General features: G+C 35.5%; 1 protein-coding gene across 1 annotated transcript in view; it reads right to left on the bottom strand.

The window, feature by feature from the left end:
- Nucleotides 1-3,411: 3,411 nt before the first annotated feature.
- The window catches only part of LOC117564236 (discoidin domain-containing receptor 2), a 159,423-nt gene continuing 136,291 nt past the window's right edge, over nucleotides 3,412-26,543 (bottom strand). Inside the window, exons 15-17 of the mRNA XM_034242927.2 lie at nucleotides 8,734-8,896; nucleotides 5,443-5,592; nucleotides 3,412-5,372 (exon numbers count right to left, since the gene is read on the bottom strand). Of these exons, the coding sequence (XP_034098818.2) occupies nucleotides 5,208-5,372; nucleotides 5,443-5,592; nucleotides 8,734-8,896 (478 nt within the window). The 3' untranslated portion in view covers nucleotides 3,412-5,207. The remainder of the gene's footprint in view (nucleotides 5,373-5,442; nucleotides 5,593-8,733; nucleotides 8,897-26,543) is intronic.

The following is a 26,543-nucleotide window of genomic DNA, read 5'->3' as shown; positions in this document are numbered from 1 at the left end:
TAAAGCATTTAATGTTCGAACATCAAGAATATGTTATAAATCCTTCAAAATCATATTATCCCTGCTTATATACTTTCTAGTCAGATTTCTAGATATATGGCGGAGTTAAAAATAAATGTTCTTTGACGAAAATAAAATGAATCTCAATCATTACCAAGAATTAACTCGATTAATTGGCATCAACAAAATATGCTGTCAGAAACAAACAAACAATGAATAAAAATTGAAAACTTTAAGCATTTTCTATTTAATAAATGGAAATAAATGTTGCGCCTTTCGGATAGGCAACGTTTGTTTTGTTGCCAAGAGCAGCGAATATCCGAACCAGTTAGAATAGTCTGAAGAAACATGCTCATGTGTGCGTGTGTGTGCATATGTGTGTGAGTCTCTAATGTAACATATGCTTGAGTGGTTATCTATTTGAAATGCTTTACGCACTTTGCCAATTTGCACTGAGAGAGCATCCTGCCCTCACCCCCTCCCCCTCTCCATCTCAGTGGTCTTCACTCTTTTGGCTTTGGTGATTCCCCCTTGAGGCATTTGGTTTGTGCGGCTTCTGTTGTTGTTGCTGTTATTGTTTTTCTAACCAAACCAAAATCTCTGAGCGCATTTGTTGCTGAAGGCTGCTGGCGTTCCATGTTGTTTGTTCTTTTTGCGTTTGCCTTGTTTTCGTTTGCTTACAATAAAATCAAAGATTGCGTCTGGGATTTTGTTTTCGCAAACCTTAAAAGAAAACCAAGTCAAATAAGCGCTGCCAGCATTGGCCAGTCGCAGTCACAGCCGCAGTCAAAAGTAGCGGTCTCCAAGACCCAGTTTCAGCCTCAAACCCAGTGGGAGATCAAATGGGGTGGATGGGTGGATGGGCTTAAGGCCGTGCTCCAAATAATAACTTATTGATTTCGATTGCACGGCAAAGCGTAACTTTAAATTAAAGCAGCATCAAATATGTATGAGCTGTACTGCGACTTTGTCGCCGCATTTTTACTGCTGGCATTTTTTCCAATTAGCCACAAGATTCGCCAAATCCCAATTCCGGCCAAAAGAGCTTCGTAAAGCAGCACACACAAATAATTACATTGCCATCCACAGAGAGAGAGAGGAAGAGAGAGTGAGAGGAGGAAAAACACACACGACAAACCGCAATAACAATGCAAGAAGCCAAAAGAGTAACAGCCAAAAAAGAAATATATAGAACTTCCATTTCAGGATTAGTCTGTGGCCAAGTTTTGTTGTAACTGAAAAGAGCTTTAAATGTTGTTTCAAGTTTTCTCTCAACTTCAAGTCCTCAATATCGTGCCAATCAATCCATTTACAGAGCCTTGGCTATAAGTAAATTAAAGTCTAGTTTTCTTATTAGCTTCTTTGGCTTACAAGATGCTCACGAGACCTTCGTTGGCTGCTTTGGAAATTGCCAAGCAAATCCGTCTGTAATTGAGCTCGAGAGTCACAGCTGTTTCAAGGATTTAACAATGCGACAATGATGAGCCACTGAGCCACATCGAGTTGCGGCCCAAGCAACAAGCGATTTGCAGGACACGCTGCAGGACACTGCTGGCTGGCTGTTTAGGATGCCAATTTGAATTAATAAGTTTATTATTTTCTAGCTGCTCGTCGGATTTGTTGCGGATTTGTATTTTATGTTATTTAATTTGCCAAACCAACACAATACGCGTTCTGAGGCTGAGGCGGCCTATTGAGCTGCTTTTATACCCGGTAGCCCAGAAGGAATTATGCCTTTTGTTCGACTTACTTGTGACAACAGAATATGTGTTCGAGTAGGAAGCAACTGCGTTCAGAAAAAAAATATATATGTATAATGTTTATGTACTTGAACCAAAAAGTGTACCAATTTCCATTATTTCGGCTTATGTAAAAGTTCGAGTACTATGATAATTTAATAGTTAATCATAAAAAAAATGATAGTTAAATACAATAATGACAGTAATGGTAAATTTATAATAACATATGAAGAAATACAAAATAAAATAAAGAAAAAAAGAACAACAAAATATTTTAAATTTGTTTTAAATTTATTAATTACAAAAAGAGTCTATGGCCTTAGTAGCTAGCATTCCCTTATTTTAGTTATTATATTATTTTGTACAATAATTAGCATGTAAATAAATAATAATAAATAATTTCAAAAAATAATGTAAGCAGCATAATGATTTGATTTTCAATATATGTAAATTTTAATTTTTTTTTATCATAACAGAATATTTTTTTGACTAATGCCATAGTTTAAAAGGCTTTTGCGGATTAATTTATGATGAATGTAATGAAATAACAACAATGAAAATTCTCTCAAGATATTGTTAAACTTCTTTAGTTGCTGCATAGATAATAAAAGATATTTACACATTTTATAATCAATACATACGTTTAATATGAAATGTATAACAATATTCGAACGCAAATTCCGCCTTTATTTGAAAAGCAAGGTTTATTGTAACAAAAGAGAAAAAAAAAACAAAAAAGAAAAAAGGGTGTTACTATATTTTTTTTATAGCTTACTATAATAATTGGAATTATTTTTATTATATTTAGATATACTGAACAATAGGAAAATAAAATGGCTTAAAAGATTTGTTGTGCATATTAAATGTTTGACTTTGTTTAATTTTATTTGAGAATATTCTTGGGTAAAGTATCAGAGAAAAACTGTAATTAGTCAGCTTTTTTCGACATTTAGTAGAGTTGTTATGGAAAATAAAAGAATAAAAACAAAATTATATAAACACGGTCAAAGGTAAGTATGAGAAGTTTATTCCTTTAAAATTATTCAAGATATGGACACAAGAAAAAATGCAATCACAATGATCATCTCTATTGATGAAGTCATCTAAGCACCCAATTTTTGTGGTTTTATTAAAATTCTCTACCATCTTAATAATCGATGATTTTGCTTAGAGTTTCTTCTTCACATTCATTTATGTATACTCTAAAAATGGTTAGCGGATATTTCATAGTCGGAAATACTTGATTGTAGTTTTGCGACTCGTTTTCCTTGGGTCGAAGGACTCGCAGGACTCACAGGAGGTCTCAGCTGTTGGTCTGCGCACTGTGGCTCAAAGTCTCATTTAGTTTTCCCTCGGCTTTGCCATCCATTTGCCATTTCCCAACAATGAAATCTGCTCCCAAAAGTTTTTTTTTTGTTTTTTATTTTTATTTCAGTTTATTTTTGCATTTAGTGTACTTAGGATTTCTGTTACATTGTTGTTTTTGTTTGTTTTTGTTATTTTTAGCTGCAATTTCGCTTAAGCTACATATTTGTTTTTCTTTTCGTGTGTTTTTTGTTCTTTTCTTAGCTTTTGTTTGCCTTCGTTACTTAAACTTCTTTTATTTTTTTGTTTGTCATTTTCAATGCGCTTTAATTTCTTTTTCTTTAACATGATTGTGCTCAACGTTTCGTTTTTTTTCAATTTGTTTTCTCGTTTTTAATTATATTTGGAAAATAATTAATTAATATAAATTGCCATAAATTGAATTCGTTGCAGGTGAAAATGTGTTTTTGTTTTTGTTGTTGTCTTGACAATTTCTCTTGTTTATAATTGAAGTATGTGTATCGTGATTATTAATTAAATGTACGTACTGTAATTATAATTTTAATTGCATTTAACTCTACGATGCAAAATCAGCATTTATGATTGGAATAAACTATGAAACAATTTTTTAATGTTTCAACTATATCAATTGCACAATCAAATTATTCTAAATGCATTTTGATTACATTCAATTGGAAAAGAATTAAAGATTAAGTTTCGGCTGGCCGAACTTTAACTAATTATTAAAATTGAGTTTAATTAAATATATATTTTGAATATTTGCAAGAATATTTTATTTATTTGATTTTTGTTTTTCTTTTCTTTTTTTGTTGCAGTGGCGAAACCTCGTTAAAGCTTATTGATAAGAAACACAAGATAAGATCGCAAGATGATTGAAATGAATCGCGGAAAAGGCACAGGAAAAGGTTTTTCACATCAATACAAACACAAACAGAAAAAGGATACTATAGCAAGCCAAAGTTCAAGTTAATAATGTCATTTGATATGCGTCTAATTGACTTTGTTGTGATTCAAAGTTGAAGCTGTCTGATTTTTGAATTCTTAGCGTATCTCAGATATTTCGCTATTTCGATTATCTGGTTCACTTCTCTCTTGTATGTTAGCTTAGGCAGTTCTAGAAGCATTTTTGTTGTTGCATCAATTGAAATCTAAATTTGTCAATTATTGTCAAAATTATACGCAGGTTTTCTAGATCCGTTCCTTACCTCAAATGTGACCCATCAAAATTAAATTTTGAGTTGGAATTGATAGAGTTTTGTTGACAAAGGGGGCTTGCATAGAGCTACGCTTATGAGTATATTTATCGATACCTGTATATATATATAGTATATATAGATTTCTTTATATACATTTAAAGCAAAAATTATCAGATAGAGAGAGCATTCAGGTGGAGGAGCGATAGGTACACACATATGTCAATGATTAAATTTTAGATTCTATTTCATAGAATATGCGTCGAGTACTTCTAATTTTTCTTACGTTTATTTCATATACCATTCATATATTATTTTTGATATCAACTGTAGTCAGTAGTGAATTGTATTTACATTTATTTTATTGAATAATGCTGAGGGCAAACCTTAAGCTATTGACTCGATATTGAACCTAAAGCTGAGCTAACACTAAGCATCTCTCCTGTGTTTGACCCAAAAAAGTTCTTAAACGGTAGACATACGACATACGATATTATTAAGTGCATTGTGCCCAAATCGAAGATGTAATTAGTTCAATTTTGATTCAATTCTCACCTTATTTGTCTAAGAAACTTTTTGCTATGTGCAGCTCATAGTGCCAAAATATTTATTCGATTTTAATTTTTGTGTTTTTTTTCGTGTTCTCAAAGCTTTTTAATATTTTTCTATACCTCTTCGATTAGGGCATTTCAACGGCAACTTGCCGCAGTTTATACATAAATCATTAAATTTTAAATGCATTATTTTGCATGCATAAAATTCGCATCGTGCTTGCCATATATGTATGTATGTAATATAATATTCGATATAAATTTTAAATGTGTGCTAAAATCGCGTGTAGATTCTGCCTGCTGTCTTTCTTTACTTTAGCCTTTGTCTTTAATCTGTTCTAATTCAGCTGTAGCTTTTTTTTCTGTTTTTTGGATTGTTTGCAATTCCAATTTTAACTTCAATACATCAGCGTTTGGGTGCTGGGCTTAAAACCCAAGTTCTTGCGTTGTAAAAACAAATGGATCTCCCGGAAATTGGGTCGACTTGACTCGTTGCGTTGCCAGCATTCGCACATCAGATCGTAAATCTCCCGTGGACAGTTGACTGGCATTGGCAATAGTTCCTGGCCCCAAAAAAAGAAAAGAAATATTAGAAATATTTCGGTTGATTTGTTTAGTTGACTTTCAACTTACATGCATTTTGTCATCCTGATAGATATGCCCGATATTTTCAATAACATTCGCGTCCGACATGTGCTCATAGGGCTGCTCTCGAGCGAATGTTAAAATCTCCCAAAGGGCAACGGCAAACGACCAAACATCTGATTTTGTGCTGAATTTCGCCTGCAATTAAATGTTTTATTAATGTATATGGAAATATCTTACAAAATCAACAAAAAGAAATACTCGAGGAGAATACGAATGTACATATTTTGAGCCTTTGGCTTTGTTGTATTTAGCTTGGCTTTTGGTTTAAGAATTTTTGCGGTTGTTGCGCCACAAAAGCCATTCATGTGCACATGGATCCTTTAAGGCAACTTTTGCGCTTTTTAATATGCCATATATGTATATACATACATATATCCGAAACAGCATTTAGCATATCTCAACTCTTGCCCTTTGCCCTTTCTTCTCGGCTGCCGTTCATTTGGCCCCGAGGCAATGGCAAAACTCTAAAAGCAGCTTGTACTCGGCACTGTCTAAAACACACACAAACAACCTCGGTAACAACCTCAGCAACAACTGTAGCAACAACAACAACAACTGGAATCGGAGCAACAACTGGCACCATATCTAGTGCGATATGCGTGGGCTTATCCATGACTTTTATCCTTGCTATTTCGAGGCAAAACTTCATGCATGTCCTTTTGTCTGCGTGCCTGTTTTGTGCTCTCCTCTCCTCTCCTCTCAGTCTCCCTTTCTGTCTCTCTCTCTCTCTGTCTGCACCCAAACCCCTTTTTCATGTAGTTAATTAATTTATTTAGTGCGGTTTTTCGCTCGGGGATTTACAAAATATTCTTCTCCTTCTCTTTCTCCTTCTCCGTCTCGTTCTCATTCTCGGTCTATGTTTCTATTTTTTTTTTGTTTGTTTCGTTCGCTTGCATAGTATATTTTTATTTTTTACTTTTAATTTGTCTGTATTTTGTTGTTGTTGCTTTGTTTCATTCTTTCTGTCGGGGTTCGTTTGTTTGCTCGGTAATAAAAATCGCGCTCTATGCCATTTTCAGCGTAAATTGAAGTGCTCGCTTCGCATTTTTGATGAGAGTTGCTTGGGCTCGGTTAGGAGCGGGAGTTAATGGACTTCAACTAACCGTAAGTTAATTGGATGACTACATGCTAGAGGCACAGCATGCAACTTCTAATCTATTTAATAATTTCTGAATCTGAAATGTGTTTCCTTTCATGCGTTTATATATTTTTTATTCTTTCGTTAAAGCTTTACAGATTTCTTTTAGAAATTCTTTATTTAGATTCTTTTCTTTCGACACTAAGAAGTTTTCGAAATACAATTGGAAATCAACTTTAATCTTAATTTAAAGTTTTTATTGTGTTCATAAAAACTTGTTTAATTTAATGAAATATTTAAAGACACGAATATAAACAAGTAAAGAATAAAAGCAATACATGTATTGCGGTATTATTAACAAAATATACCAAAAATGCAAAAATATACCGAATGGTATATTTGGTATATCGGTATAGTACCACACTCAAAATATACCATAGACTGCATAATATACCAAAAATATACCATAGACTGCAAAAATATACCATCCGCCAAAGCAACTAAGACCCCTTGTAAGTAGGCGTGTTTGCCCATCCTTTTATAATATCCCTCTACCTTATGGGTAGCGGGTATAAAAACAAGTAAGGGATACCTTTGAGAGTTCGACTTTAAGATATACGTTAGCCATATTTAATCTAGTCAAAATATTGCGATAGTATTCTTAAAATATACAAATTCAATATACCGAAAAAATACTAAGCTATACAGAAGGCAATATTTGGTATCATCCTTGCATTATTATACTATTATATTCAAAATATACCATAGAGTACAAAATATACCAGATTGTCAACCAATGCAATCAAAACCAACACCGCCTTTAATAAATTTTACAATTTCTATCTGATCTGGTATTAGTTTTAAAATAAAGCTTACTTATTTAATTTTCAAGCGATTTTTGCAGTAACTTATTTTAAAACTAAACTTCTTATTACTCATTTAAATCGTTGTGCATTTTATAATGTTTTCATTAAAGTTGTAATCTTGTAAGTGGCACTTTTTATTTAGAATCAGGATCTAGAGATTTAAGCAACACTCATACGACTAGTTGTGCACTTCATAATAATCTAATTTCTGCTAGCTGTCTAAGAACTAAATTGACATAATATTTTACATTAACAAACTCTCTTTATTTAGCAAATTCTTGCCTTTCTCTTTCTGTTTCTAGCTCATTTACATTCAAATGCTAATAATTCTGCATTTGAAGCTTGCAATTCGTTTTAAAATAGCAAATCGCAAGCATCTCGAGTAAAGTATGAATATCTCCTTTTTCCTATCCTAATGGACTTATCTTAGCGCAACGCATCGCATCGCATTGCGGAACGACTTGAAGACCGGAAAAGGTAACTGACATAAATCGCCAGCTTAAAGAGGCAGCAGAAAAAGCAAATTAAAAATAATTAACACAATTACAACTCATTTTGCTGTCAAGCTGCCCCAAGCATTGACTAACCCCCTCCGTTCTCCGCTCTCCGCTTTCTGGCTTCCTTGGAAGGCAACACAAGAAGTATTGTGTGTTGCAAGCGCGCGAAGAAGCGTGGGACAAAGCATAGAGGGGAAGGCGGAGGTGGTAAACAGACAGAGGGAAAAAGTGAACACTGTTCATTAATTTATAATTATAAACTTGTGCTTGAGCGCACAATTCATGCAGCAGGTAAAAGGCTGCAGCAATTATGAGTGTACGACTGGCAAATACTCTATAAAGCAAAGAGGAAGTAAAAGGATTGTCCTTGGAATTTCTTGTTATTTATTTTTGTATCTAATCAACTTCAGATACACTGAGTATGATCAATGTATGTAATGTAATGTAAAGGAATAGTGAATTGAAAGCTTTTGTAATTCAAGTTGTTTCCTTATTAATTTTAGATAAACACTCTTCGGCTGGAAAATAATAAATGATGTGAAGAGATGTCATTGGAGATATTTTTGCTATTTTTTATTTATGTAACCTATTCAATTAAAGTTTCATGAAGCCAAGAATGCAACAGAGAAGACTGTATGACTGATAAATTCCCTGTGATGAGAAGAAAGAGTGAGTTGAGAGCCTTTGCAATTTCATTTGTTTTCTTTTATCAGTTTAACTTATTTAACTTTATACGGCAAGCCTTTGAAATACAACGTGATATGAAGAAGGAGATGGGATCCATTTCTTTTCTTTTACTTAACCTATTTAACTTATTACAACGTTGCAAACTTACCAGCAGCACGCTCTCCCAGGCCATCCAACGAATGGGCATCGGCTGGGTTTGTCGGCCCGTGGTTCCCTCCAACTGGCAATAGTCCGACATGTAGGCCGAACGGTTTATCACAGTGCCAATTGAACAGACTTTGACGCTCAGCTCGGGTCCAATGATGCAACTTCTGCAATGATAAAATGGTGGAGAGAGAAAGAAGTTTGAGATTAAGCAGAGACTTTAGAGAGAGATACAGAGCGAGAGTTTGGCATCAAAAATCTGTGGCAGCATTGAAAATTCAATTAAAAATACCAGAAATTAAATAAACAAACACATCCGCAGGCCAAAAAGGCAGCCCAGACAGCGACAAGGGAAGCGAGTCAGCTGCCTCATCTCGCCTCAGCTCAGCTCAGTTCAGCTCAACTGCAGCTTCTGCTTTGGCATCAGTCAGGATATGCTCCTTGCTGACACGAGTTGATTGCTTCGTCGTCCCAATCCCCTTTACATATACCTCATTCCCGTTCCCGATCCTGTTCCCATTCCCAGTTCCATTACCATTCTCTCTCCCCTTCCCATTCCCATTCCTCTTCCATTCCCATTCTCATTCTCTCACTCTCAAGCTTGTCGTCGCATGCATTTCAAATGAGCGTCGCTGTCAAACAAACCCCCTCGACATTTTGCCCCATTGCCAGTTGTGCTACACTTCAAGGGGTTGCATGCTTCATGTGTTGCTTGCCTGCTTCTCATGTGGTTGTTGTTCTCGTTGCTGTTGCTGTTGTTGTTGCTTTTGTTGCTCTTGTCATTCAAGAAGGTATTTGCAATTTGATCAAGAGGTTTGCCACAGTTAAGCCTAATGGCTGTGGCAAATACATAATTTATTTGCTTCGATTTGATCCTTAATTAAGGTGTTCCACAGTTCTACAATTATAATTAGGGTTGTATTTTTAGAGGACGTGAACAATCATTAATTCATTGTATTGTCTACATAATTATAATTGCTATGCTTTCTTCAATAACACCTAAAATTACTTTTTACATTTTAACATTAATTTATTATTTGGTCTATAGCTATTATAATTCATTTTCTTTCTTCTGCCATATATCTGAATCTGATTTCGCAATTGTATTTTTTATGGCGCAAGCACTAATTTCTGATACGATATAATTTATTATATTCTCTGAAGTTATAACAATTCCATTTCTTTTTTAATTAAAACCTGAAAATTCTTTTGAAATTGTGTTTTAGTTACACTTATTAATTTAATATTTTGCTAGCAATTATAGTTGATTACCTTCTTTATTAAAAACTAAAATTTCCCCCTTACTCTAAATTATCTATTATAAGTTCCTCCCAGTGTTTTTATTTTTGTATTAAACTGTTTAAAAGGTTGAAATTAATCTGTTAACTTGTTATAAAAATTTTATACAAATAAATAAAAACTCTCTATGAAATTATATTTTTAATTACCGCAAATACTTAAAAATTGTTGATAAAGAAAAAGTTATTACTTTATATATACCTATCATTATTATTTTACTTCGGAGTCGATGGCCTTAGTAGCTAGCACTTCCTTCTTTTTGTTAATATATTATTTTGTATAATTATGAAAAATGTAAATAATAATAATACTATTTTACTTCTCTTCGCAGCTCTAAATTGGACTTCCAAATTGTATTTCAGGTTGTCACGCTTTAATGACTGACGTAGCCGCTGCCTTAAAAAGGGTATCCGTTATTCATTATTTTGTTAATAGTTATTGTACTTTTGTTGCTGCCGGGCTTTGCCGGTGCAAAACAGATTTAACATTACGTTTGAAAGCTGGCAAGTGGTCAGTCAGTCCACTGAGTACTGAGTACTGAGCATCGAGTCCGACCCCGAGGGCAGCACCAGCAAACAGCAAGCTTTATATTTTTGTATTATTGTTTCAGTCGTAACCCAACTCTGGACAAAAAGAAACCGGAAGCAGCGAGATGACTCTGAGGCGGTACAACAAAAACGAAGGATGCGGCAGATGAGGATGACGATGAGAATGAGGAGGGAGAGATCAACAAACGTTGAAGCATGACTGAGAATGACAATATAAGCGGAATGGCAAGCCAGAGATGGGAAGTGGGGGCGACTGCCTCGGGTACTGCATACTGCATACTGAGGTGAAGATGCTGCGGAGGGGGTGGAAGGTGGTGTAGTAAATGAAACCATGAAATGGTAAACACAATCAACATTTGATATTGGGCAAAGCGGAGTGTGCCAAAGTTAAGTAAATACGACGACAGTCTGCAGTTTATGACTGATGACAGCCAACTCCAAACTCGTACCTGCTGCAACAATTGAGAACTCAAAAAATATGCGAATGGTTGACGAATGCGGAAAGGAAAAAAAAGAGATCTAGAAATGATTTTTAATGAACGATGTGGGAGAGCAAAAAAAAAAATGTTAAGAAAATATGCGAGTAATAAATTCATAATCAAAGTGGTTAAAATGATAAATTGTGCAAATCTTGAAGCTAGTTTCACTCGTGACTATCGAACATCTGGCACATCTTCAGCAAATTCATTAACGGAAATGCAATCATGTATGCAAAGGGCCCAGGCAAGCGAACCATGTGCTAAATCCCTGGCAATACGACTAACCAAATGACTGACTGACGAAGGGCCAGCGGGCAATATATATGAACTCTGTCCCCCCTCTCTCTGTATATGGAATATTGCCAGCAAATATCCAAAGTTCGGAACGGGCATTGCTACGGGTATTACACATAAGCAGACAGGTCTGACGTGCATAATTTCCTGTTGTTCGCCAGCCTCTTAATATCATTGAAAAAGGATATGAAGTGCTGTCATATTACAAATAAAATTTCTGCCTCAAGAGCTCCTCCTCCTCCTCCCACTCGACTTTCGATTGCTCGACATGTAATGCGTTTAGTCCCGCAAATCTCAACCCGAAGAGCCACCCTCTACTTTTTGGCGGACAGTTTCTGATTTCGTGCGTTATAGATTTCGATTTTGAAGACGCACAACAATTGAATTTGAGTTGAGTGAAAGGTTTAATTTTCGGCTGACATGCGATTGTATATGTATGTATGATGACATGGCAGTTGGGGGCAAGTTCAGCACACAAATACGAGTATAGTAGACACATGACGCAGTTGCAACATGGATCGAGTGTCGCTTGTTGAGTGAGTAGTTAAGTAGGCTTGTCTAGGCAGTTTACGAATGGGCTAGGATTACCATTTCTATGCTCTTGACATCCATTGACAGCGACACTGACACGTGTCGAGCTTTTCGTCGAGGGTTGAAACAGTATAATATACTTTGTATATATGCTCTTTGGCCTCATCTTTATTTCCACCTCCTTCTACTCTCTCTTTCAGCATTCATATCATGCATATCTGTTGGCTGTCTTCAAATTGGCCAATTGATACTCGTATCGCTATTGCATTAGCCACCGACTTTAAACCAGATTGTGCTAACTAGATTGTGGCAACTCGATCGATTCAAATGCTTCCATTAGCTTCAAAAAAGAGGGAAAAGAAAAACCGCACTATTAACCCAATTAATTTGGCAAACACACAAAAACAAACTCGCACAAAATTCGACCATAAATTCGGTTAAGAAAAATATTCCGTAAAATAAAACTCTGCCATGTGCTGGAACTGTGCGAGTGTGTTTGTGTGTCTGTGTGTGTGTGTGTGTGTGTGTGGACTGGGCCAGAACCAACGTCAATTAAAATGCGCTATAAAAATTTGTAAGCTGACCAACAAATTAAAGCAGCAAATGGCGGACGCTCCGCCCAAAATAAAAATAACAACAGACTAAAAAAAAAGACAGAAAAATATGTTTGGCAACAGTAACCCAAAAAATACTCTACCAACTGTAGGACAGCTTGAAATGTTTCTTTGAAGCATAAAGTTGACTTTAACATTATTAAAAAGTTTAAAGGTTAAATTTAGATTTTCGATTAACATTATGCATACATATATTTTATAAGGGAAATTTATAGAACAAAAAATCCTTCAACTCAGATTATATCTTTATCCAGAGATTAAAGAAATCGCAATCGATTAATTGAATCTTTAGGAAAGTAATTTACTTTTTGTATTCAAAAGTAATTTTAATATTTAAGTGAAACATAGTATTGGTAATCGAATACAATAAGTAAGTAAGTAAGTTGGTAAGTACAAAAAAAAAAAAACATTTCTTATATGTAGATTTGTAAAACGACAAAATTTGTGCAACATTTGCTTTAAAAATGCAAAGCTTCTGAAGAATATTCAGTATTTTATTAGAAGTTCAGTATTATTTTAGTATAAATGCCATAACAAAGCAATATTTTTGCCATTCTTACTGAATGCGTTTAATTTTTTAAAATATTTATTTAGCTTATTGATTTATTTCATCTTTTTTATATTTTGATTTCATTTCATTATTTTATAATAAATAATTTTTATTTTTTTGGATTTTTTTTTTATATTTATTAATCTCTAAATACTAATTTTAAATGCTAATTTATATTTCATTATAAAGTGTGTTTGTTTTATGTTTTCGTGCACTCCAACACATTGTATATTACCCAATTTAGTTAGTATATTTAGTATTTTGATAATAAAAGAGCAGACAATGGAGGATGGAGTCGTCGTTAGTTTTGGCCTTTGTTCTGCGCAACTTTCACTAACAAGTTGTGTGCCAGAAACAGCAGCAACAGCACTAACAACAACAACAACAACTACTACAATAAATGCAACAATAACAACAACTAACGTTGTTCCAGTTTTTGATGCTGTTTTTTTTTTAGCTGGCAATTACAAGGATATTAGGTTAACACAAATGCACAACAAAATGTCCTTGGATTTGCGACAAAAACAGAGATAGCCAGAGAGAGATACAAAACAGAGAAAATAACATCAGCGAGCGACAGAGATAGTGAGAGACAGAGAAAGAGAGAAAGAGAGAGAGAGCGAAAAAAAGAGGAATAAGAAAAATGAGTACAAAACGCAATAACAATAAATTGCATGCGACTTGCGGCGCACTTTTAAAATGTGTCAGAAAAACATATAGTTATGGGTTTTTAGTTGCCCAGAGTCTGAGCTCAGTTCACACACCCAACACACTCCACACAGTAGACAGGCAAGAACTAAGAGCCAACATTTAACACCCAACAACACCAACACCAACACCCTACACATTCCTAATGCCATCGCGTATCCACACGACGCGACGGCGGGCAAAATAAATAAAATGCCAGCCAACAGCAGCAGCAGAAGCAGCAACGGCAAGGACAAATAAACGACTTTGGGATTTGCTTTGGCGTGGGACGCGCGGACGAGGAAAGCGTCTTGGCACTTGGTTATAAATTAGAAGCATGTGCCCAGTGGCCAGCCAACTGGGCCTCAAATGTCCAAATGGCGAATGCCGCATACAAGTACGAAAGTATTGTATATGGCGGCTTTGGCTTAAAGCGAGTTAATTAAAGTCCTTCGCGCCGCTCTTTATCCCTTCGCCACCAGGCCACCAGGCCAAATAAAAATGATGGCCATTAAAAACACGCCATGGACATTAAGTGCATCAACTCGAGTGCTGGAACTGGACTCAACTCGACTCAACTGAACTGGTCAGTTGTCTTTTGTCTGTCAGTCGAATGTCTGTCGCAGTTCAATAAACTAAGAAAACAAACAATTAAACTCGAGTCTGATGAGCCATACGAGGTCAAAGGGTGTCTTAAAATCATCCCCCAATCACATCAAATCGCCCCAAGGCGAATGGAAGAGCTGCCTCAAATCGATTATATATATTCAGTCATGGCAACGGGCCACTTAAAAAGGTCATATGATATGTCAAAGAGTATTTCTAATCAAATGATATTTTCGTATTTGACGTGAGACAAAAAAATAACACAAGCTCGTATTACTTAGGTGAGATTTCAATTCAGCTTTCAAGTTTTCCTTTAACTTTTCTTTGATATTAGCTTTGCGAATAGAGAAAACACCTAGAAGAAAATTCTTAAACTTGAAAAAAAAATTTATCCATAACAGTTAAAAAATAACAATAAATTGAATTCAATTAAAAGCTAATTAAATAATTTATCACTCAATTTAAAAGTTTGAATTTAAATAGCTTTAATTATTTTAAAAATTTGGTAAGTCTTTTCTTATTCTTGCAACTGATGAATAAGAAAATGTATTTCACAATTGTCGAACATAATTAAATGATTCTTTGATTGTCTATTGTTATTTAGACATTGGAATGAAAAAGGTTTCGTTTTTTATATTTGAATATCAATGTGACTAATATAAATTTAAAAATCATTGTTTGAAGAGATTGAAGTCAAATACCTTAGAACATAGTTATTAAGACAACATATTATTTGTATAGGGCTTTAAAATATTTTATTAAATCTCGACTGTTTAATCATAATCAAAAAACTTACATTACAAGTTTACATTTTCTTTTATTATTAAATACACAGTTCATTTTAATACATTCGTTTCAAGAGAATGAATAAGAAAGAAGCTAAAACCCAAACAGAATTATTGAAATGATTCCTTCACACATTTTGTCAATGCGTTGTCCGACATTATAAACATTGAACATTGAAAACAGAAAGGTTAATTTTTTATAAAGTTCTCTATGTTAATAGCATTGTTGAATGAATTAGAAAATCGTAAAACACAATTGGAACAAGTTATTGAAATGATCCTTTGACACAGTTTATCAATTTGCTGCCCGACAACTTTGTTGTAAGTGTGTGAAACAAAGCCACAAAAGCAACTACAATCAGTTTGCAAAACAAAAGGACATCATCCTATATACTACATATATAGTATATGTAGTTCTAGTAGTGACCCAACAATCCTCGATATCAATGCCAATATACGAAGCGACAAACGGCAAGCGGCAAACGCTGGACATTACTGGACCATTACTGGTCACTCTCATTGTGTCCCGTTCCGTATATTGTCAAAGGACATCATCAACATAATAGACATGCTATAGCCACAAAAACGGATGTTGAATTGCGCACAAAAAAAAGAAGGAAAATAAGCGTCGAAGGCGAATCGAAACGAAACGAAACCAAACCAAAACGGAGCTATGAGAAGGAAATACATGGTTGTGGCGAAACGAGCTTATAAGCTTATGAAGGACCGGGACAGGATTTTGTATTTGGTACTGGGACACACACAGGACACACTGGGTCTGACTTGGCTTTCCACTCAATTGAAACGCTTGAATGAATGAACCCATGAATGAAGGACTTCTGCGAAATAACTACAACTACAACGCACAGCTCATGAGCTGAACTGAACTCAACTGGACTGAGCTTTTTTTTATCACTCAGACAACATCAGCATCGGTCGAGGGTCCTGGTCCTTATTCTGTGTATGTGTGTGTGTGTGCCAACAACTGTTATCATTTGCCCTGAATTCGCACACACACACAGACACAACAAGTGTAGTTATTGGTGGACCGAGACCCAAAGACACACATATAGGAATAAGTACAGAGGAGGAACCTTTTCCTATACGAGTATTGACTGACCACCACACACTTACACTCACACTCGCAGTGAAAAAGATGAACTAGGAAGCCAATGGAGCAACCAGCTACAAGCACATAATAGGCCATTTGGACAGCACTTGAGGGTCAAGCCATAATGTATGCTAATGATAACGATGGAGAGACCACGGCCTCAGTCTCGTTTCTATGTAACCCAAAGCATCGATGTCAAAGGTTATGACAAGGCGGCCTCATTTCGCATTTATGATTTTTGCCATTCATGATTGATTTTCTTCACTCATAATTCAGATTTAAGTTTTGCTTTTATGGCTTGAGGTCAACTCTGAAAACACACACGTGCCACTCGGCTGACAAACTGCGATTACTTCGTCATTTCAGTTTGGTTGCAGCAAATCGAATTTGCATGCACTCTAAAGCGATTACTGCGACATGCAATTGGCCTTAAACTGTGACTCGTTATATCGTGCTAAAGTTATATGAATCTTTTGGAAAAATCGTTGTTTGTGTCATGAATATTTAAAGTAAAGTTATGTCATTACTAAACTTAATGTCAAGTAATAGGAATATTATTTAATAATTATTTAGTGCAGTAAAATCTGATTTATTACAAATGTGGTTTTCATAATTTAAGAACTTTAGTTTGTAGAAGTGAGATATTTCATTTATATTCTTTGATTATATTTAGTTTTTACAAATTCGTTTAGTTTGCCTTATTTTACAATGCGTCGATCACACTATTATCGACATCCTCTTTTTTTACTTTACTTTATTATCGATTTCCTAATTTGTGCCTTTCGATACTTCCTTAAGTTAAGTGTTGCGTAGTACGAAATGGTTACTTCCTATAAGTGTTGAGCATTGTGTTGTGATAGTCACTTAGTTTAAGTGTTGTAAAATGTATAAAGATTAAGGAATACTAGAAGCAGGAAGTCCACTAAATATTATCCCTATTTTTCTTTTTAATTTTGTTTAACAATTTCTAGCAGTTATTTTTAGAATTAGAATTCATTTAACTATTTTGTAATTTGTAACACTTCTTCACTATTGAATTTGAAGAATTTCCATCGATTTGTATCCTTTAATCTTCTATAAGCGGATCAGCAGCTCAGGTAGCTGAGGAATTGAAGCCAATTGAAATGGAGGGCTATTTGGCATCATTTACACGGAAATTGGCTGGCTTTTAACCTATTTGGATGCAGTTGACACATGGCCATTAATTAAAACATCAACACCATGCCCCCAAACACATTGCAACAGCAACATCAGCGACAAGTCAAGTACAAACAGCAGCAAAACATCGCCTGGAGACTTGCGCAACAATTTCACATGTCAACGCATGCAAAAATTTGTAGGGTAAAAAGGTGGGCAGAGGGAGGAGAAAAAGTGACTGCTACCGTGTGAAATGTGATCAGGTGGAAGCAAATGGTTGCCATTGCCAATAAAGGTCAACTGGGGCGGTTTGAGTCTGTCAAGGGGAAGCAGGAGGAGGAGGAGGAGGCGAGAGATGTGAATGCATTTAACCCTTGACAGCGCGACGCGTGCAAATAAAATGAAATGAAGTTCGAGCTGGAGCTGAAGCTGGAGATGTCGTTGGCTGCTGTTGATGCTCGGAACTCGGGAGCTGCTTGTGACGTTGTCATGGCAGACTCTGGGGGATGGTGACTGGTGACTGGTGACTGCGACTGCGAGAGTCAGGCAGGAAATAATGTGCAGCCAGGCGGAAGTAGTTGCTATATTCCAACGAATTGATTGACTTTAAATGCAACTAGAGGGCCGTTGAAAGCTGCTACTACGATGCTGCTGTTGCAGCTGCCCCATAAATGCAATGGCACAAGTTGTCAGCAAAATTCAAAAGATTTTATTTGACTTTGGGATTGAGCATGGATGAAATTGCCAATTACTATTAAAAGTTCGTTAGAAATCGAATACATTTTGCACAACTTTGTTTGATTTTATCTGCTTAATTTTAACTTTGCGTAAAGTTCGTCTCCTGACTTAATTTTATTTCTTGTTTCTCTATTAGCATGTTGATGAAATTGGGTTTGATCCATATACATTTCTACTTTACTTAAAGGCCACGCCCTGTTTTTTTGTTGTTAGTGGCACGCCTCTTTGTTGCTTCATTAGTGCGGTGCAGCGAGTCGTTTTGAATGATGTGTCCGTGGTTCTTAACTGAAACTCTGCAGCCAACTTGCTTTAATTTGCATTTATGCAAATCGCCTGCATTTGAGGGCTTTCACTTTAACTACTTTCACTGCAGTGTTTCGAGTTGAGTTCGGAGTCGGGTTAGAATGAGGTTGTGGTAAGGTCTGGTCTGCTGCGTCTAAGTTGGAATGGATTTACCTTCAAGGGGGCATAAAACTGACTAACTGCCGTAACTATAGTTCCAGTTCTGAGCAGAGTTGCACTTGGCAACATTTTATGCTTAATTTATGCGCATTTTTCTAGTATTTTTTATTTGCATTTCTGCGCTTTTTTTCTTTTACTTTTTTTTTTTTTTTGACTGGAAATTTATTGCATTTTGTTTGCTCGCTTCAATCCGTGCGAGGGCATAACAATTTTCATTTTCAAATTTAGTGACTTTCACTTTTCCCACCTTCCAGAAAAACAATAGCAAGTTTCGCATGTTCTTCAGCAATTTTTTCTTCTTGTTGTAGTTGTAGTTGTTGTTCTTGTTGCCATTGTGGCAAACTGATTTTTAATTAAAATTTCGCCAGGACTGAGTTTTTGTTGCTGTGGTCTGAGGACGACGCCGTTTTAATGTTGATTTTATGCAAATGACAATTGATTGAAAATGGCTCTTTGTGTGTGTGAGTGTGTGAGTTAGTGTCTGTGTGTTTGTGTTGATTGAAGGCATATTAAAATAAATGAAGGCAGGCAACATAATGGCTATAATATGCCATAAACAATTACCATTTAATAAATTATTGCATGTAAATATGCAGACATCGATTGGAATGGTTTAAATACATGTTGTACTCGTACATTCATACGACGTATTATTATTATTATTATTATGGCATATATACAAAGCCGAATGAATATATATATGTATTTTTCATATTTATAGTTTTGCATTTATAAACAATTATCTCGCTTACAAAAAGCAAACACAAACGCACGCAGCGCGCGACAAAAATTTAAGATAATAAATTTAAGCAGAGGCATTTTGGACATTTTTAAAGAGGGAATTTACATCAAGAAATACTTTTTTGCAGAGATTGAACAGACAAATTCAGTGGCCAGTATATTTATAAATATTTGCAAAATAAAATAAAAAGTGATTTGTACAGAAGGAGTAAATATAAAAAAAAAATATAAAATCAAAAATTCTTTAATATTTATAATATATTTTTTTTTCTGATTTCTGCTTATTTGTTAATGAGGATTCTTCCATTATACCAAATAATGAAATCACATAATACATATTTATAGTTCGTTATAAGTGTTCAATGATTTTAAAATGAAATGTGTAATTTTATAGTTAAAATATTTAGTAGTAATGTGTTTTTAAAATCGTGTTTTAATTTATAAATATTTGTTTGGCATCATAAAAAAGAATAATTTGTTATTTTTATTTCAGTAAGAAGGAGATCAGATCAAATAAAATACAAAAACCATAAAATTATTAATACTATACAAATTTTTCTCTTATTATAATTGTAATTCTTTAATTTTAACTAATATGGAAATCATATAAGCAGCTTTTGACTATTGGATTCTTTTTTTAAATGCCTTAAAAAAACTGAGTAATTTTTATGTTAAGGCAGACAAATTTAAGATTTTCAAGAGATGTTGTTTTTTAAATGTGATTTAAATATTTTTTAAAAGATTGACATTTTATTTTGATAAATATAAATAACAGTTAAAACATATTTGTAGGTAAATTAAGTAATGTAAAAGAAATGCATAAAAAGACTTTTTAATATATTAAATATTATTCCATGATTATAATATTCAACAATTTAGGTAAAAATTGTAATCAATTCAAGTCGAAATAATTGTAATTCATTACAACTATTGTTGCAATGATTTATTTTGTAGTCCCTGTCAGAATACGCCCCTGCATGTAAACGTCATTAATCTTTGTCATTGTTTGATTAAATCAATTAAATTTACCAATACAATCGCACTCACCTACACTTACCTTCACAGACACATACATATATAGACATATATATGTACATATGTACTTATAATTATGCTTGGCCATAATTGCGTTGGTCATTTAAACACAAATCCCATGAAATTCTGCCCCTTTCCACTAGATGTCAGGCAACATTTGGCTCTCTACGCTTTTTGTCAATTGCAAATCGATTCAATTGAAATTTCAAGCTGCTGCCATTGTTGTTGTTGTTGTTGTTGTTGTTGTTGTTATTGTTGTGGTGTCGCCTAGCAGCCTTTGAATTGAATTTCCCTGTCATTGATTTGCAATTATTACTAAGAGCCAGTCTAAACCAAACCAAAGCGAACCGAACCGAACCCAACTGTTTAGCTAATCTGAACAAATCTAACGCACAGCTGACCATGAGCCACAGTTTGTGGTAGTGACTACGGTAGCCATGGAACTGCCTCCTCCATCACCCTCTTCCCCTGCATGGACTTAGCTAAGGTTGGGGAGAAGGTTTAACTTGTCGCGCGACATGAAACGATTAAGGCAGAAATGCTTTTAGCCATGCCATTGGCTTCTGGCTTTAGCCGCTGCTCCTGCTCTGAGGTGTTTGCCGGGTTGGTCATTATGCAGGGGTTGCGGGGCTACGTTGGCTACGTGGGGGGATTTCACCATCGTCAGCCCCGTTCTGCATTTATACACGCACACAAACACATATTATATCGTGTGATTGATCACAATTTTCGAAAGTAATTAGAGGAGCATGTGGCCAGCGAGCGTTGCAGCGTGAGGCACACGACAGCACCCAAAATACACATACATACTACTTACATAGGGAAAAGCATTAGACGTAATTACTCTGTAAATAATTCGATGCGTTCAATAACCAAAAGTGCCAGCCACAAGCTGGCCAATGCCGAAAAGGCTTTAATAGCCAATGAAGCCGTTGACTTTTATGCACAGAAGACATCTCGAAAGAAGGGAGTTGTAGGATTTTTAATGCAAATTCGAGTAAGTCATCAATTTGTAATTTAAATTGAAATTGTCAAATCAAAGCTAATCTTTTTGGTAATATATGAGGGAAGCTGTAATGCAGCTTTAGACTTATGTATGCTTTCAAGTATAGAAATTAGATTGCAATATTTAGGCTTAATTAATATTTCACCAAAATATCTTTACCTTTTTATACCCACTAACCATTGGGTAGAAAAAATTGGTTGCGATCAAAAAAATTTGACAGTTTTTTAGGAAATTCTTTTGTATAAGACAAATGTCTACTATAATGGGGCCTTGGCCTTGGGGCCTTGAAAGACCGGCTGTAATCATATATCTATGTATATTAAAAAAGCGAGTGGAATATTTTAGTATTTTTGTGATATTTTATTTTAAGAATAATACCGCAAAGTTTTACTATTCAACAATTAATTGTTATCAAATTGTTGAAGCCACTATTTGTTCTTCAATGCCAATTACTTCTTAAACTGTCTTCAATATTTCTTTCTTCCAAAATTGTGTGTTAAGATAATATCATTGAAATTTTGATGAAATTATTACTGCTGTTAATTACTGTCTCCACAGCAAATCACTTTTCAAAACGAAAGCTAATTTTCTATTTTACAAAATGATCTTCACAATGCTTATAATTTCAAGCAAATATTAATTTCAGAACTATGTCAAATTCATATTTAAAATAATTTCTCGCTTGCATTAATTGCAATTCAATTATTTATACTACTATTTTGAGGCTTAGAGGTAAGCAGCTCTACTTATGAATTGTCGAGAAATAGTGTCATAACAACAACAACAACGACAATCAATTGCAAGTGTGAGTGATTAATTTAATTGCTGACTCGATTTCAATATAGCTTTATAATTTCGTATATTGTTGGCATAAATCAAGTTACGTTTTAGTCTGTGACATCCACACAATTATATGTAAGTATTCATTATGAGCTAGACACATACATGAGCACACTCGCATACACATTAAAATGCTGCATTAAATTTAATTAACCTTGCAAATGTGCTCGGATCTGTGTGCAACCCTCTTGACACGTTGCCATCGTCGACGTATGTCAAGTAATCAGTTTTCTTTACGTATAGTAGACGGTAATTTCGATGGTTAATGCCTCTGAGGCAACCCCTCTGAGGCAATTGCAATGTCTGCCATTACAAACCACACACACACAGCCACAGAGAGAAGTCACAACTGAGAGCTGGAGAAGATTGCTCTCTGGCATCGTAGCAACGTTGTCGGCTTGGCCTTTGGGTGCGAATAATGACAGCAAACATATGCATGGGCGGCGGCAAAACAATAAGCAGTCCAAACTTAACGACAACTAAATCCAATTATAAGCACACAGAGCGCAACAGGAGCACTCAACACACACACACACACACCATAACATAACATAGTTGGACCACTGCAGTAGTCCAAAAACTCAATTCTCCATCCCCATAACCCAAAAAGCACACCATGGAACACGTGTGCGCAACGAATTTTCCACACAGAGATCAAGTCTTGTGCTTATGCTTCTGTCTGGTGGTTGCTTCAGGGGTGCGGGTGGGGGTGAAAATGGAGAATGTCGAAGGGGGAGGGGGAGGGGGACGTAGAGAGACTTCGCTTTGCCTTTGAATGCGGTTTTGGGCTGCGTTGCATTGCATCCCGCTGCGTGTGTTGCATAAAGGTTTACTTTTCATTTATGCGTCCAGACAAAAGGAACAACCCTTACAACTGCACTGCACTAAAGAAGAGCATGTCCGTCTCACTGTATTTGAATGCGACTGTGTGTGTGTCCTCCCATTCTCCCCCGCGTCGAAAAATTGTAATTAAACTTAATCCGCTCAATTTGAAACGCACGCCAAGCCGAAAGTGACGCTCTCAATATGCTGCTTTTGCTCTGCTTCGCATGCTGTACACATACCCTGTAATCCTATAAAGTAGAGCATGCTCAACTGTCAATAGCTTAACAGCACCCGCTTTCTAAAAGTAAGGAAATTTAAAGGAATCGTGATAGTTCCTCTTTACGTCGATTTCACTTATTGGCCACATTTCAATTAGTAACAAAATTCATTTAGCGGTACACTTTCTTGCTTAACGGTCACACAAAAAAACTAGAACTAAAAGCAATTAATATTGAAATTGTGGTTTGCTTTAGTTAATGAATTTTCGCTTAACAACCAACACTTTCAACAGCAGTTCAGGCCGTCAAGCAAAGTAAAAGTAATATGAGCATAACAAAATTATTAACACAGTTCACTTAGTGGCATACTTTCTCGCTTAGTAATTAAGTATTATAATAAGTAAAAAAGTATGGGAAATACTTTCTCTGTTACTTGCTGATGGTTTATTATAAGATTTTTCATTGAACAGTCAATATTTTTCATTTTCGGTTCTGGCAGTTATGCGAGAAAAAATAATAACATTAATAACACAGTTCACTTAAGGGCATACTTTCTTGCCTAACGGCTGAACACAATTAAATTCTAAATAGAATACTCAATACCGAAGACAAAAGTTATTATTATCGGCGTTGCACTTAACGGCCACTTATTTTGGTTCCAAGTACAGGCAGCTAAACGAGATAAATACTTATTTCAACTATTATATTTTACAGGGTACTTGATCTTCGAGCACATTGACGTTTGGTGATTTCGCTTAATTTTAATTAAAAGTGTCAGAAAAAGGATTCGGAATTCGGGAATCCTTGCACTCTCCCAGAATGCGTTCATGTGTTAAAAAATGTGCATAAATTATTGAATTAGTGCGTTTGCAACAAATTTTTTGTTCGCCATCTCTCTCTCTCTCTCTCTCTCTCGCGCTGACACTTTTCTGCCAATCTCCCTTTCTCTGTTTCGCTCTGCATTTCATTGGCTTTCTTCTGCGAGCCAATTTTCATGGTGTGCGTTATTAATATAAAATTTTAAAGCATAAATTAAAGCGCCAGTGCCACACTTGCTTGTAATTTATGCATGACGTTGACTTTGGTTTGGTTCAGTTTGGTTTGGCTTTCATTTATTTATTTATAACACTCGATGACGACTGCCAAAGGGCTGCGGCAATTAGTTCCAAGCTCCTTGGGGATGTTTTAATTATCGTATTGTATATTGTTTTTTTTTTTTCATTCCGTTTTTTTTTCTGTTATTCCATTATTATATTTGCTGCCTGCTTCGCTGTGCATTGCTCAGCGATTTATGCGTCCGATTTAATAATGCAAATTAATTCAAGCGAGTCGTTGTGTTTTTTTTTCTCTTCGTTTTTTTCTCTGCTTTTCTATGGGGTTATCATTTTGGGCGGCATATTTTGTGTCTTTTGTTATTGTTGGGTTAGGTTTATGGCAGCAATTTGATTTATATTTCTGAGGTGGGCGATGGGTCGGACTGCCGAATTGATTTATGTAAGCGATGGCAGAGGCAGCAGGCAGTAGGCAGCAGGCAGTAGGCACAACACGCTGCCTGTGGCATAATGACAATCATTAAAGGGCTCTCACAAGGGGCGAACCATCAAATTACGCAAATATCTATAAATTGAGCTTTAAATAATAAACGAGTATTTGAGAATAGTAAAATTGACAGCTTATGCTAGTTAGCAGATGCTGTTTTTAAAGCAATATAAAATTATATAAATTATTAAATATAAAAAAAAAGAAATGTATTTTTTCCTATCTTTCAATGTTTGCGCTGCATAAAGTTCGCATTTTATTATTCTCTCTTATTCTTTGCATCTTTTGCTAATGAGTTTAGTTTAGCGTAAAGCTAATTTCAATATTAACTTGCAGTTAAACTTGCAAATTTGCAGGCACTTAGTTGCTTTGCTTGTCTCTCAACATTTTTATTGGTCTTTATAAATATTGCAAATGTGTTACGAATCGCCACAACAAGCAAACAAACAATCCGAGAGTGAGTCGGACAAACAGTGTAAATGTTTCTTGGTCCTGCAGTGCTCAGTTCTCAGTCCTCAGTTTTCAATTGCCTGCTCGTGCACTTTACACGTTCCGCAAGAATAACAAGAACAACAAGAACAACAACAATAATAAACTGTGTGCGGCATTGTCGTAAGTCTGTGTTGCAAGTTCCCTCCGGCCAGACATTCCTATGGATCTGGCTTTGCCTTGGCACAAGTGTTTTGTAGTTTTGCAGTGATTTCATTAAAATTTTACTGTCATAGTAAAAGTTTTATTATGAGCCTGGGACTAGTTGTTGTTGTTGTTGTTCTTCGAGTTGTTTTACCTAGTTGTTGTTGTTGCTGTTGCTGTTTGCAAACGTGAGCCAGAAAAACAATTCCCGACACATGCCAAAAATAATACAAACACAGAACTGAAAGAGGCTCGGACTGAAACTGCGACGACGACGACGACGACTGCAAAAGCGACTGGAACAGAGACACTGTCAAAAGTCAGCCAAGCTTGCTCAGTTTATATAGTAATTATGCCATTGTTGTTGTCTTCGTTGTTGTTGCTGTCCAGACTACACGCATTACGCCTAGGCATGCATATGCAACAAGCTGCAGCAAAAGCAGCTGTGGCAGAAGAGGAGCAAGAAAAAAGTGCGATGCACTGGGGCTGGTCTTTGTTTTTTTTTTATTTTTTTTGCTTTCAGTCCAACACCTCGCTCTTTCTCTCGCACTCTTTCTCTCTCCTTCTCGGAGTTTATGTTGCCTGCTTTTAGGCTAATGTGCTCATTTTATGCAAGCGTCTTTCCTCTTCTCTCCACAAAGTGCGAGAAGAGACGAAGCGAGCGCAGTAAAGTATGCAATGAGATTTTTATGCGCCACTCGCAACTTTTCATTGTTTGTTGCTGTTGTTGTCGTTGTTGTCGTTGTTGTTGCTGTTGTGGCGCGCTGGCAAATGCAACAGCTTGTGTTTATAATTGAAATAATTGCAGAAAGCAGACATAATTATATAGTTATTCCTCATGGTTGTTGTTCTTCTCGTTGTCGTCGTTGCCCACATTCTCTTTTATTTTATTTTTTTGTTTTTTTTTTTCTCTTTTTTTTCTCATCATCGTCATTGTCGTGCTTGGATGCGACTATGCATCAGCCTTTGGGGCTGTAAGTTTATATTGTGACGTTCTTATATGCTATAATTCTCTCGACTTGAGTCTCGGGCATATTAGCTATGAAAAAACCATGACTACAGCGTAAAAGATTACTTAAATTTAGTGGAAGAGAATTGTTAAACTTATTGGAAAGGTTTCTTTCGCGTTCATTTTT

The sequence above is a fragment of the Drosophila albomicans genome, chromosome 2L (assembly GCF_009650485.2).
Source record: "Drosophila albomicans strain 15112-1751.03 chromosome 2L, ASM965048v2, whole genome shotgun sequence".
NCBI lineage: Eukaryota > Metazoa > Arthropoda > Insecta > Diptera > Drosophilidae > Drosophila > Drosophila albomicans.
This window is presented reverse-complemented; position numbering and strand designations above follow the sequence as displayed.